Below are 15,386 nucleotides of genomic sequence, written 5' to 3'. Positions count from 1 at the left end.
AACAGATTGATTTTAGAAGAAAGAATTCTGGGGCAATGTAGATCGGGTGCCAAACATTCCTCGTACCGTCCTCTCCTGTTTGTGGCGTGTTTCCAGGTCACAGAGGCGATCCATCAGGCTGGCCACACCTTGCTCAAGCGTGTCCAGAGTGTGATGCTGAGGGTCGTGACCTCCAAAGCTGTTCCTCAGACTACGCAGAGCATCTCTTACTAACTGCAGCTCCTCGGCCTACAAGAGACACAATTATATAGATCTCTCTCTGTAGATATAATATAATATCACTGAGAAAAGGCTTTAGGCTTATTTACCCCATGGTGTGGTTTTGATGTTGTGACCGGTGGGTGTGAGTAGCCGTTGTTTTGCGAGCCAGGAAGCTGAAACATAAGACAAGTCTTTACTTGAAACTTTAATGATTAAATGGAAGCACTAAACATACTCTGCAATGTGTGAAAACAAACAGCTGTGGGGAAAACAGTCCAATATATATATAGGTGTGTTACCTCTGTCTCATTGCTCATTAACTCTTTGACAATACTCTCTAGTGATGTGTCGTTCATGAATGATTTGTTCATTTTGAACGAATCTTTAATATGACTCGGGACTACCGAGTTGTCTCAGAGACTGCGCTCAACATCCCATAGGTTCTGTACATGAAACAGAAACGATAAGTTCATCTCTCGAGTCTCGAGTCTTCGGGTTCGGCTGGGTCCGAGTCTTTCATTCTTTCTGTCAGTCCCATAGAGACTATGCTGTCAGTACCGGAAAGACAAATGATTAGTTCATCTCTCGAGTCTTCTCACTCTTCTGGTTCGGGTTCGAGTCGTTCGTTCTTCAAGTCACAAACCCATAGGCTGAATGCAAAAACAGAAATGATTAGTTCATCTTTCGAGTCTTTTGGGTCTGAGTCCTTCATTCTTTTGTCACTTGACCGCTGGCATCTCGCTACAAATACAACATTGGATTCGTATTATTGACTGTGTCTGAATGTTAACATAAAATTATCAAAATATATGTGCAATAAACATTATCTGAAAAATAAAAAAGTTCCATCTTGTTAAAAATCCCTGTCCGTTTCTTTTTTATTGTTAAATGTTTCTTGTGCATCTGTGGTGTGTTTTTATTATTATTATTATTATTATTATTATTATAGTTGTTATTATTAGATTAGATCACAGATATATATATATATATATATATATATATATAGTCTCTATGGGACTGACAGGAAGAACGAAAGACTCTGACCCGGCCGAACCCGAAGACTCGAGACTTGAGAGATGAACTAATCATTTCTGTTTCCGGACTGGTACTGCAGTGCATTCAAATGCATATATGGGGTTGTGTCACACGGCCCAGATCAGACACTGACGAGTCGACTGAACTAACGTAACGTCTCGAAGTTTGAACCCGAAGACAGACACGAGAGGCGGGGAACAGACGTGATATATTTGAAGTTGCAAAAGAAAGAACGTCTTGGATCAGGAGGTGAGGTGAACTAACAGACTGCATTAGCCTGAACTTAAAGGGGTGGTATAGTGCCCTTTTCACAAGATGTAAAATAAGTCTCTGATGTCCCCAGAGTGTGTATGTGAAGTTTCAGCTCAAAATACCCCCCAGATATTTTTATATAGCATGTTAAAGTTGTCACTTTTTGAGGGTGAGCAAAAACGCACCGTTTTTGTGTCTTCCTTTAAATGCAAATGAGCTGCTGCTCCCGGCACAGAGGGTAGAGCTTCAACAGCTTGTGTCCTTTTACCTCATACAGACATGCACTGAAAATCTCACAAACTTTTAGCCTTTTATGTTCAAAACGGAGTCGGACAAAGATGGAGAGACTATATGTAGATAACATTTCTGAATGGTTAGTTGATGAATTTATTTAGCTGATGTGAAGTTATCTTCTAGTCATTGATTAGCATATTCTGTCTTGATAATCTATAAATCGCATTCCCAGGGGCGGGTTTATGTAAATGTTAGGGTTAGTGATATCACCAACCCGGGAGGAAGCTTGTGTAGTTCCTACCAGTCATTTGTTGTAGTCCTTAAAAAGTGATTTCTTTAAAAGCAAATATCTCCCTTTGCTTTGAACTTTGAGCATCGTAACTTTGCAGATGTTGTTTATGCTCAAACAGCAACATTACACACTAACTAAAGTTAGAAAAGTGAAATCATATTCAACCCTCCCTTTAAGACCCAACTAATCAATTAATTTCTTATAATTTGGCTTTGGCTGCAAGTTTATTTTTATTTTTTCAAATGTAATCAACATTTTCGTAAGTACTAGATGTGTTGGTCTATTTAACATGATATTTTAATTATATTCTGCTGAAATGAACTAAATGACTCGAATAAAGATTCATTCATTTTGCTGAACGAGATTCAAAGATCCGAGTCAGTAAAATGACCGAAACTTCCCACTACTAATACTCTCCTTGTGCTCCAGCTCCCTCTGCAGGCAAGTCTGAGAAACACAGAGACATTCTCTTTCACACACAATCGTCCTACAAAAACAAGTGCAGGAGTCTTCAGCTACATAATGAGGGAAACAGGTTAATAATCATTAGGGCTCAACCATAAGGATTTTTTAAAATGCTGGGCTGTTTAGGCTGGTACTTGCCTTGGTGACATTTTAACTTGCAAAAAAGAAAACGTTACAATTTTTTAGCTGCATATTTTTAAGTTTCAAAATAATTATTCTGTGCATTTAACATTCATAGTACAACTAGAAAAATATTGAAAGTATTTTCATCATATATATTTTATTATATATTTATAATTTTTTACACAGTAATATTACTTTATAAATTAGACAAAAAAAAATCTGGTAAATTCTGGTATGCCCTTGAGGCATTTTTAATAGCCAAAAAAAAAACAAAAAAACCTTTTACCATTTTTCAGCAACAAGTTTCAAAATCATTTACTGTATATTTAACCTACATTTACAAATAAAATCATACTAGACTTATGTTCATTATATATTTTGTTTTGTACATTATATATTTAGAATTTGTATATATTTGACATATTAATATTACTTTATGAATGAGACAAATGTAGAAAAAAAAGTTAGTTTGAAGCAAAACTTGTAAATAGTTTTTTTTTTAATTAAACATTAATTTGCAATAATAGCTGTACCATCTTCATACCATCTATAAGGAGGACTTTATTCACACAGGAACAACAACTTTGGGCTGTTGCATCGTGTTTCACACCTTTAGTTCAGGTTTCAAAAACATGTCTCAAGCTGTTTTTAGAAGTAAGAACAGGTTCTCTGTTACACCCCCTCACTCTTTTTGTGTTAACAGAAGCTCTATGCATGTGCAAACTGAATTGACTTGGCCATGTGTGTCGGTTCCATCAACTAGCCCGAACCTCTCTCACACTGGTAATGCACTGTCCTTTTTGTCGAGCCCTGATTATGACAACGCTGGGAGAGACAAAGGTTTATGATGTTAAACTATAACACTATCCATCTTATCCATCTCTGCCTCTGTTAAGAAAGCAGTAACTATTCTGCATTTCCATTCCCATCATGCAGTTCTCCTTCACAGTCTGCAGATTCGTACCTGCTGGCTGCTGCTGTCTGTCAGCTTGCGCAGTGCCTCATCCAGCTTCTGCTGTTGCTGCTGCAGAAGTCGATCTTTTTGGCCCAGTTCTTTCTGTGCAGCACAAAGACAATGTGTTTAAATACATTATATATGTGGTTTAATTAGAAAAGCTGTATGATCAGCATCTTTTATAGAAATAGCATCTTTTGATATGAAGGAAAGCTACAAGCTACTCATAATGTACAGTCAGTCTACTCTTTCGAAAAGGTAGTTAGCCTTACACTATAAGTTACTAATCAAAAGTAGTAACAAGACTGAAGATATTTGAGGGGCGAAAAAAAGCAAAAGTTACAGTTTTTTGCTAATTTCTTTCTAAATGTATAATTACCAGATAAAAACAGAAGATCTAAATTAAGATGACAACATTAAACAGATAAATTTACACTATAAATCACAAATAAAAATAGAAAACACTATAATGTATATAAAAACAATCAAAAACAGGGGAATTAGTAGAATTTTAACAAATACCATATATTATGGTACATTTTTGTAATAAACATGATTATATTTTTCATATCACAAAAAAAGAAAAAAAAAGAAAATGCCTTATATTCGCTGAGAAGTCTGCTCCTCTCCTCTAGCTTCCTCTGTAGCTCAGCCTGAGAAGATATACACAGATAATACTTGACAACCGGTCTCAGATATGGTACTGAAAAGAATTTAATATGCATAGCATAAAGACAGATGCACTCACATTTTGTCCTGCCAGCTCATCTTTGGCCATACTGGTGCGCAGGAGTTCCTGTTTGAGCTGCAGGACTGAGGACTCCTGCACAGCCATACGCTGCTGAAGAGCGTCCTGATGACACGGGACAGGGTTAATCAATCTCAACATATCTAACTTGCTCTGCTTCATGCTTTTAAGTGTGACGGTGATGATACCGGGGGCAACTTTTTGGGCAATGTTGCTTGTGCACTTTCCCATTGAGAATGGGCAACAAATTTCAATCTGGATACTTTAGATCAGTCGTGGGCCCTGTGTCTCACCTGGTTGACAGCAACATTGCTCAAAAAGTTGCCCCCGGTATCATCACCTTGAGGGTATTATTAACAGGCATTATTTACAGGTGTTATTTATATTTATAGGTTTGGAGATGAGAAAGACTCACTTTCACTCCTTGCAGGTTGCGAGCCTCCTGTTTGAACCTCAATAGCTCCCTCTGCATGTAAAAAAAAAAAAAACTCACATCTTAGACTAGTTTTAAAAATATCAGGAATGGACAAGATCAGCCCATCAATAACTAACCGAAGTCGAAGACCAAACTGAAAAATACCACAGTGATTATAAAATGATCTGTACTACATCATGGAGTCAAACAAATTTAAATCATATTCAAAAATATGCTAAAACAGTCCAGAGATGGAAAAGTAATATATTACAGTGTGTGTTTCCAGCAGAACGATTTAGGGGGGGGAAATATCAAATAAATAAATAAATTAAAAAGAAATAATTATTTCATAATATTAATAATATTTACTATTACTATTATAATTACTCACATACAGAAAAAAAAACATTTTATATATATATATATATGTCCTTAAAATGCTCTTGTATGTAGGACTAATTTCTTATGCCTCTAATCCCAAGCCTCCATTGCTAATTACAAACGTCATTTTAGAGCTAGTAACGGAGACTTGAGCCATTGATAGCAGACTAATGCAGTTATTAATGCAGTTATTAGAGAAAGAGAGAGAGATTAAACGTGTATATATATATATATAATTATATAATAATATGAATAATGCCCACCTTTAGATCTTGACTCTCCTCCATGCTCTGGTCCAGACGACTTCGTATTACAACCTGTACCACAACAACAGAGGGTTTTGGCTGCTTCAGAACAAAACCACATATATTACTACATATTACACTAAACACAGAAGGAACTGGTTCAGACAACAACCTTATAGAAAACAGAGAAGAACTGGGAGAGAAACAGACATCGTAGAAGAGAAGGGGAGAAACGGATACCTGCGTCTCTCCCACAAACAAAGCAAAGTTCACTGTGAGAGTAACATGATCTGCCCTGACAGAGCTTAGTGAAAGAGCAGGGGAGAATGAGAGAGATGGGGGGAGGAAGGGGCATAGTATGTCACATATTATCAAGAGGGAGGGATATGCAGGATATGGCAGAAAAAGAGGACAATTTGGGGTAAAACACAATTGTGACAGAAATAAAGATACGTACCAGTTGCTGCTCTGCATTTTCAACTCCCTCACCCAGACTAAGCGTCACCTCCTGCTCATCCTCAGGTAATGAACCATGCAGAAGGAGAGCCTACAAAACCACCTGTTATAAGCCACAAGCTCTCTAAAAGCAATACAAACCAAATTAGGTGATAGTACATGTTAGTGTCACCTGTAGGCTGGACACCATTTTCCGTGCCTCCTGCATCTCCTTCTCCAGCTGTTCCTGTTGCTCACACAGTTTGTCCTCCCAGGTGCAGTCACCAGCTTGACCATCATGCCCCGAGACAATGGCCTGGTCACACAGGGCCAATTTCACCGTGTCCTCTAATGGTAAACAGGGATAGATCAAGACTGTTGTACGTGGACGAGACCATCAATGTCCAGATGATTGATTGAAATGGATCAATACCTGATTTAATAGTTTTCTCCCTGGACAAGGTGTCAAGCAGTCCTGCCTTCACATCTGATAGGCTGATGGAGTCTTTGGGACTGTGGGTGGGGCTCTGTGAACTAAGGCTGTGGAAATAAACAAAAAATACAGTTTCTGACGTGGGGCTAATAACTTTACAGTCAAAGTAAAATTTTGTCTAACACATGCCTTTTTATTATACTGTTGTATTTCTAAATACAATTCCACTAATTGCAGAATCACCATTGAGTTGTTCCAAGAGTGAGTTACAACATCACAAAGACTTTTGTAATTTATGTTTATCAGGTGCTGCATCTGGTTTCTCAAAAAGGCAAAGCTAGATAAAAATAAACAGTCCTGAAGCAAAGGAGGAAAGTGCCTTTTTAAAGTCAGTTGCCATGGAGACCCCTCGCAAATATGAACAGGCAAGTCTGTCAGGATCTGAGCTTCTGTTTGATCTGATGCCCTATCAATAATGCACCGTTAATCCGTTTCAAAGGCACAGGCTTATGAGCCAATGTCTGGCATGCATGAAAATTATAACACCTTCAGTTTGAATTATGCTATACAGCGCTTCTTTATCAGCTCAAAGACATTGTAAAAATAAATCCATATGAATTGAGTGGTTAAATCTTAATAAACGCAGTACTTCGCAAGCACTTTCAGAAACCTTCCACCTTCCCCAGCTCCACCTGCATAGATCTGCAACGGGTTATTAATGTATGCTATATTGTACAGCAGCAGCATATCTTTCTTGTTCACAGCAGCGTATCATGTATTGGCAGTAGTAAGTCCCGTACTTGCTCTGCAGCAGCACCAATAACAGCAGCAGCAGTGCAGCAGATCTATTCAAACATATCAACACTGTCATGTCCATTACCATGCAAAACACTCCAAGAGTTGTCATGACAGAACTATGATGCTATATGATTAGGGTTAGGTATCGTTTGAATAAAAAAAAATTCAGATTTCGCTTCTGCTTATCGATTCCTAATTTCGATTCCAAAAAAACTTAGATTTCATTCACATTTATTCTAAGTCTTATTGCAAAACATTTCATTGTGGCTGAATACCATGAACAAAAATCAACAGACTAAAGGAACTTTTGTCTATGGTTTAAAAATACCATATAAAAACAACTAGCCAAACTAATATAACTTTCAAGCATTATTAAAGACAAGTAAACACTCAGTAATTAAAAAAGAACAAATTAACAAATTAGCAATTGCACAAATAAATACAACTGAACAAAGATACAACTGAAATAAACAGATTTTCAGGTATTCAGGAACAGAATTTGTAATCAAATGTTAAATAACAGTTTAGTTTATGAATACAAAATAGGCTACATTACAAATATATAGTTACAAAAGTTATTCAGTCAAGAACAGCGAGTGAATTTTCTCTGTATCTTTTGTTGTTTGATTAACGTTATTATAGAGACGGCAGCATGACTATCAGGCTGCTGTCACTTTAAGAGCTGCACGGATCCAATACTGTTACACAAGTCTTCTTGCGCTTGAATGGTTTAAAATCACAATAAAATGTGCACAAAGAAAACGATAAGCGGAATTGAAATGCACGTTTCTTATCGAATCACCAATTCTTGCAAATTTGGAACCGGTTCTAAAATGGAAGCTGTTCTCGAGACCCATCCCGATTTATGATCAATGCACATACATAGAGCACATTGCATATGGTAAATGGAAACTCAAAAACACACCTCATTGGTTCAAACAAGCAGCTGGTTTGAGCTTCCATTTTTCATATTCACGATGTAACTTACGATATCTTTATGAACTTTTTTGTAGTGTCAAAGTTGTGTTGTAATGGATCAGAAATCTATCTCTATTTAATATATATACATATGTATATTTTAACATCTTAATTTGTGTTTTGAAGATAAACAGTCTTATGGGTTTGGAATGAATGGATGGATGTTTAATTGATGACCGAATACAAATTTTTGGGTGAACTAACCCTTTGTGGCGCCAGATTGTAAAACCTTCTTTAGTTCAAACAGGATCTTCGTCATCTTAATCTTCACTTTCATTGTAAGAGTGTATGTGAAAGGTATGAATATAAAGATTTCTGTCAGTATTAGATTTCCACATGAATTAGACTAGTGGAGGAGTGAAGGCTTGACACCACAATGTCTTTCAGGCCCTGGGGCGAAGGACATGGATCTAATCTTAACCCATGATGAGTTGTCCAAGTGTAGCCCTGGCAGACCTGTCTGTGAGGGGACAGCAAAAGATTGCAGTGCCAACAACCTCACTCTTTCTCTGTCTGCTGTCTTCATGCATGCCAAGTTGAATTCCCCTACATCAATTCTCCTCTAAGCAAAGTCACAAAAATGAAAGAACAGTCCTGCACCCATTAACACAAATGACCTTCACATTAGACAGAGTGTGAAAACTGTGCTGTCATAGTCAATACTAGACTTGTATCAGGGAATAAATCCCATCCACCTCATTGGTTCAATTCGTTTGCAGTGAAACGTTAACTGACATTTCACACAGACCAACACACAGAGCAAATGGATCCCGTCTGGGTGACCTTTGGAGAATTCATGTTTATTTTCAGACAGATTAAGGCCTGGGGATCCCCAAGTCAAAATTAATTGTGTGGATTTAGTGCAGCAGTTTAACAAAAAACAGCCAGAGTATATCATGCCTGGAAATCTCCAAACATTTTTGAGCTCTGCTGCAAATTATTTTACTTATGTGTGATGGATAAAGACAAATGACCAAGGGTGATCCGCTTTGTCGTCTTAACAAAGCAACAATGCTTCTTCTCGAAAGAAACAGAGAGCTTGTTGTTGTAGTTTTTTTTGTTTAGTATGTAGCCTATGTTGTGCTGGCTCTCATTGTCCTGATCCAGGCTACAGACCGCAGAGACCCTGAAAGAGACAGCCCGTCGCACTCCACATTACTCTCTTTGTTTTATTTTTCTCACGTTGTGGGGAGGGGGAAGGAGGGGAACGTTCTCTTTCAAAAACAAATCCAAACCCCCCCCCCCTTCTGATTGTGACCCACACAGACACTAAAGACACTCACTTATTCAGTTCAGTTTCTCCACAATTTTATTCTCCCTTTTGTGCTGTGTTTGCCAGAAAAAAAACATTATAATTAATAGATGGACACAGAGTTAACTGAAACTCATGTGATCCAAACTAGACTGGAAAAATCACTCACTATTTATTAAGGGGTTTTTACTGATCTTTGAAGCTCTGTTCCCAAAACAAGACTCTAAAAACAATGTGCGCATTGATATGCAACAGTTACTCCGACATAAAACAAAACAAAGTTAAATAATGGAGTAGAGGGCTTATTAAAGAGGAAAAATATATTTTTATACATTTTCTGAAGAAAATGCAAGTGCAATTTTAGGGTGGTTGCCAGGGCGTTGTTAAGTAGATGTTAAGGTGTATTGTGTGCTTTTTAGTGTGTTGCTGTATGGGTGCTAGGGTGTTCTGGGTGCAGGGTTGCCAGGTCTGTGCAACAAAAGTAGTCAAATGGCCAATCAAAAGTAGTAAAAAATGATATTTGTATGTCTGGAAATGTTTTGGGGGTGTTGGAGCGCCGAAATCGTACTTACGGGGTTGGAAATTACTGGTCCATCCCCAAGTTTTTACAATACTCTGATTCTTAGATTTGACTCGAGTCCTTCCATTGTACACTACTGTTTAAAAGTTTGTGGTCAGTACGATTTCTTTTTTCCAGTATGATTTTTATTTTAATATACAAATATATTATTTAGCAAGGATCAAAACTGGGATTTTATTAATTAAATGATCAAAAGTGACAGTAACACTTTTTTATTAAAAATTTAAAATACATTTTTAGATAATACAATTTATATAATTTAATAATATATATATAATGTTTTAATAAAAATGTAACATTTATTTGAAGTTTTTTATTTATTTATTTTGAAACAGTTCTTTCAACCGTTCTACTCATCAAAGAATCCTGCAAAAAAAATGGATCACGGTTTCCACAAAAATATGATGCAGCAAAACTGTAATAAGAAATATTCCTTCAGAACTAAATCAGCATATTAGAATTATTTCTGAAGGATCATGTGGCTGTGAAGAGTGAAGTAATGGCTGCTGAAAATGCTTTGCAATCACAGGAATAAATTAAATTTTTAAATACATAAAAATAGAAATCTGTAATAATTATAATAACATTTCACAATATTACTGCTTTTACAGTACCAAATAAATTAAGCCTTGGTGAGTAACATTAACAAATCTTACTTACACTAAAGTCTTACCGACTAAAGTCATTAGTGTTTTTAAAGATTAACTAATCTTTAGTTAGTAATCTAGATGTAAAAACAGCTGAAATGAGCATGAGAATTACATATTTAGTACAGGGCAACACAGAAAACTTTAAAAATATGGTACTAAAATATATCGCACATCCAGTCGCTTAAAACCATTTTTTCCTCAACACATTTAGCAAGATTCAAAGTATTACTCCATAGAAGAGCAGATCAGCTTACACATAATTTAATATTCAGGCGGTGTGCTGGTTCAAATGTATTAGTAATAGTAAAAATGATCCTTAGCAAGCACCACTAACAAAACAATGATGTAAAAAATCTCAGATTCAGTGTATGGTTCAACTGGCTGCCCAGAGGACATGAAATATAACACATTCAGCATTGCACAACCAAGCATTTCATTATAAGCATTTCAAATGGCCTTGAAGTGTTCAACATCAGCAATTGCTGTAGCTGAAACATCCTTTATTCATAGCAAAGATGGATGGAAAACGACAGCTAGGGAATGACTGACTGATTCCACTGGAGAGGAATCAAAGCAAACCCACAAAGGCAAAGCGATCTTCTAGTTATAAATAAAGATCCGCTATAGCTGTTTTCTCTGGATGAAACACAAGCCTGCGCTGAGATTCTTTCTATGCAAAGTGTTCTCACCATTCCATTTGAAATGGAAAACAAAAAGAAACAAACAAAATGTGTTCCATTTTTCATAAGCTACTGCAGCATTCGCTGACTGGGTTTTATATAACCGCTGATTAAATGCAATGGGAACATACAGAACTGTTGCTTCATGGTGAAGCCTGCCCTGATGATTCAATTTTGCTTCACAGTCCCAGCAGGAAACTCAGTAATCTTTCTAACAGAGCTCGCTGTGATCCTCCTGAAACATCTGATAAATATTACTAGATCTCAGGACTCGCATATCAAAGCGCAAAAATTACCAACAAGTGGTCCAATGCAAATAAACATGTTCTGCTTCCCACATGAGATTAGTCAGTCTGAAGGGTCATTAGATGATTCTCATGAGAGCTCATCAGAAGTCCATCACAAACCCAGAAGTCATTTGGAAGAATTGCAGGAAGCTCATTTAAGTATATTTACGTTTCAGCGTTAGTAATTGGGGACAAGAGCCTGTGTTATTTAAAGAAAAAGGCCAACGTCAACATAACGGAAATTCTCTGCTGCCAGGGTGAAAGTTCGGGAATTATTTCACTTCTGGGAGGCTGTTTTGAGGAGAAGAGTCTGAGCAGACATATCCGGCATTCTTTGCACTGTTGTGAGGAAAACAAACTGCTTTAGAACAAAACAAGAGAATATTTCCTGTCAAATGTCAAATCAAAGTGTTGGATTTAGTTCATATTGTGTTGTATGCATATGACAGATGAAAAGGCACAAAATTGGATCTTAAAGCACCTCACAGGTGGCAGTGACATAGAGAATTGATCCAAAATCATGCGTGAGCTATAGTAGAAAGGTAAACTGGGTCCGACACTTTAATGTCATTCACAGCCACACATGATCATAAAACGCAGGTCCATTCACTGACAACCACTAAATCGCTAAAGGTCGGAAAGCCACTTTAAGTATCTGTGGATCATGTGTTTGCTAAGAATTTGCATAAAACCCTTCTCAATGTTATTAAATCATCAATGGTTTATCACCTCAGTCTGCCAGCTCTCCTTCAAATAAATGACTTCTGGTAGCTTTTTTGCTTCCAATCGCTGTCGATGTGAACCTTTTACTGAGAAGCATTAAAATGTAAGCATTAAAAGCATTGAGGTATTATGACCGCATCAGAAAAAGTGAATTGGTGAGTAAAATCTATGTGAATCTAAACAAACTATACATTTTATAGGAAAAAAAGTGAATTGCTAAAAAATTTGCAAGCGTGCAAACTATCAACTGTTTAAGTGTTTTTAAAGGAATAGTTAACACAAAAATAAAACCTGTCATCATTTACTCACAATATGTTGTTCCAAACTTGTATGACTCTTTCTGCAGTGGAAAAGAAAGTTTTGGTGGACACTGAATGTCATCATGTTCCACAGATGAAAAAGTCATACTGTTTTGGAACGACATCAGTGTTGAGTAAATGATGACAGAATTTTCATTTTTAGGTAAAACTTTCCATTTAAAACATCTTAAAAATGCAGTGACAGAGTCTTACCATTTGAATTGCTTGGCTCCCATTTTGGCACTAGAGTTTCTAGCCCTCTGCACTACGTTTATTCATCAATAGGACATCAAGAAGTTTAGAAATCACCATCGTTCTTACAGACAACTTCTTTAGAGCCCTGTCTCAGCACACAGCGTCTACAGCGTTACCACTCGTTTGCTAACTAGCTCCTCTTTATCACCGTGCTTGAAACTGACAGCAGATCCTATGTGGAAGTTCAAAGCCTCTTCAGATGCACTTGATGTTGTCCATATGGAAATCCTGTTTCAATCCGTCTACAGTGACAGGAGAGAGAGACACTGCTCTGTCACCAAGGCAGCTGCATCCTGCCCCCTCCTCTCCTTCTCTCTCCGGCTGTGAGTTGGGCTAATTATTCCTCTTCTCAGTTCAACCTGTTCACAGGCGGCTGCTTTACTCCGTAAAGCTCTCCATCGCTGAGATCTGCATGTCCCTGTCTTGTTCTCGTGCTCTCTCCCTCACTAGCTCCTCTTTTTCTGTGCGAAGATGTCAGACTCGGTCCGGCCTTTCTCTGTTTACCCTCCCCCTCCAGCCCTCCCTCTATTTCATCTTCTTTTTCTCTGCCCTGCCTCTCTCCCCATCTGTTAGAATCAGTATTTTGACGGTGGGGAGCTGGTATATTGTGGATGGGCACAGATCTGCTCTGGACAGTTTGCACATCTATCTATCTATCTATCTATCTATCTATCTATCTATCTATCTATCTATCTATCTATCTATCTATCTATCTATCTATCTATCTATCTATCTATCTATCTATCTATCTATCTATCTATCTATCTATCTATCTATCTATCTAAAACTGTTCAAAAGTTTGGGGTTGGTAAGAACTTTTTTTTTAATTGTTCTCTCAGGCTCACCGAAGCTGCATTTATTTGATCAAAAATACAGTGAGAACTGTAATATTGTGAAATTTAAAATACCTGTTTTCTATTATAATATACAGTATTTTAAAAAGTAATTTATTTCTGTGATGGCAAAGCTGAATTTTCAGCATCATTACTCCAGTCTTCAGTGTCACACGATCCTTCAGAAATCATATGCTGATTTGCTGCTCAAGAAACATTTCTTATTATCAATGTTTAAAACATATGTGCTGCTTGATATTTTTGTAGAAAACTGTGATATTTTATTTAAACGATTCTTTGATTAATAGAAAGTTACAAATAACAGCATTATAATTGAGCATTGAAATATATTTTTTGTAACAATGTAAAATACTTTACTTACCCTTTAACTCAATTTAATGTACTAATATCTTTCAAATAAATTTGAAATACTGACCCCAAACTTTTGAATGGTAGTGTACTTCTGATTTGACGTCATTCAGGAATAAGTTCTTTCACAGAAAATAAAACACTTTCGCATTACTTTTTTGCCCATATTAGCTAATAATATTTGCACATAAACATTTTTATGCAATGTTTTACTTAAACTTCACACAGAATTTGAAATCAAATATCGTATTATTAATTGATTGGGCTGCTGGTAGATTTAGTAACTGATTCAAAAGAGAGCAGATACAGTTGTCCAAATCTTGGCTAATTTATCAGCCTTGCTGATATATCCGTCAGTCACACTTACAACATTTTCACAGTACTATTTAATAAAGATTGTAGTGAACAGAATGCGATTGGGACATGGTGAGATCCAAACCTGCATGTCACTCACATGACTCAAAGTTGAACTGTTCTGTACAAATGGATTTCATAAGTATCAGAAATACCAATGCCATTATAAAGTGTGAATAAGCTGATGTGAATAACTACAGTAATCCTACTTCTCCCTAAAACGCCCAGTGTAAACGCCCATAAATATATACTGTATATATAAGGGTCAATTACAAAGTTTATAAAAGCATTTAAGTTTAAGCATGACTCCAAATGTACCCTCATCTTATGTACCCAGCCCTTATAACAACTGTAAATCACCATCAACTAGCCTACAGGGCAATGAGCTATTCAGATCAGTCAAGATTTGACTGATCAAGTTCCTCTTAACTTCAGCACAAGTCACTGACCTAGACAACGTCCTAGAATAGTTTCTTACATAACACTCATGTTATGTGAATACATTTAAAGGGGTCATGAACTGCATTTTTTATTATTATTTTATAATGTTAGTATGATTTTTACATATAAAAAAATCACAAAATTTAGAATTATTATTTTAGCCCATTTTCTACCCTGATTTTAGCCTCTTATTTGAACGCTCTGTTTAAAGGGGCGTGTCTGCTGTGAGACTTCAGTCTTTTTTTGGAACTCTCTCAGACTTTTACTACGTTTTTACTATTACAGCTGTTGAGATTAACTAATTGTGAAAAGTGTTGATTATAGTATTATATTTAGATTTATTCCCGTCGCATGAAAGGTTTCAGTGATGAGCATGTAGCCGATCACGGACATGTTGAGCGCATGAATGCAGTGATCTCATCATTGCAACTCGATTTCTGCACTCTCACGAATGCTTTCATCACAATTAACAGTGCAAACACGATGTAAATAAGAGATTTCAAAGACTCTACAATGAAATGTGGAGTCATTTCGGTATATATTTACCGAACAAACAAATAATGCCCTACTGAGACATTTACAAAGTAAAAAATAAATATAAATAAATAAATAAAAAACCTTTCCTAGCATTTGGATCCTTTGGAAGGTAATGTTATATTTAGTCCAGTGATCC

General features: G+C 36.6%; 1 protein-coding gene across 5 annotated transcripts in view; it reads right to left on the bottom strand.

Annotated features, from left to right (window-relative positions):
* Positions 1-15,386, bottom strand: part of dixdc1b (DIX domain containing 1b) — a 31,182-nt gene that overhangs the window by 4,229 nt on the left and 11,567 nt on the right. For all 5 annotated transcript variants that reach the window (XM_081390676.1, XM_081390675.1, XM_081390674.1 and 2 more), the window contains exons 6-15: positions 6,215-6,321; positions 5,975-6,129; positions 5,804-5,893; positions 5,365-5,418; positions 4,721-4,771; positions 4,306-4,410; positions 4,157-4,210; positions 3,567-3,659; positions 309-374; positions 67-228 (exon numbers count right to left, since the gene is read on the bottom strand). In XM_081390676.1, the coding sequence (XP_081246802.1) occupies positions 67-228; positions 309-374; positions 3,567-3,659; positions 4,157-4,210; positions 4,306-4,410; positions 4,721-4,771; positions 5,365-5,418; positions 5,804-5,893; positions 5,975-6,129; positions 6,215-6,321 (937 nt within the window). The remainder of the gene's footprint in view (positions 1-66; positions 229-308; positions 375-3,566; positions 3,660-4,156; positions 4,211-4,305; positions 4,411-4,720; positions 4,772-5,364; positions 5,419-5,803; positions 5,894-5,974; positions 6,130-6,214; positions 6,322-15,386) is intronic.

The sequence above is a fragment of the Scardinius erythrophthalmus genome (assembly GCF_964197995.2).
Source record: "Scardinius erythrophthalmus genome assembly, chromosome: 17".
NCBI classification, from domain to species: domain Eukaryota; kingdom Metazoa; phylum Chordata; class Actinopteri; order Cypriniformes; family Leuciscidae; genus Scardinius; species Scardinius erythrophthalmus.
This window is presented reverse-complemented; position numbering and strand designations above follow the sequence as displayed.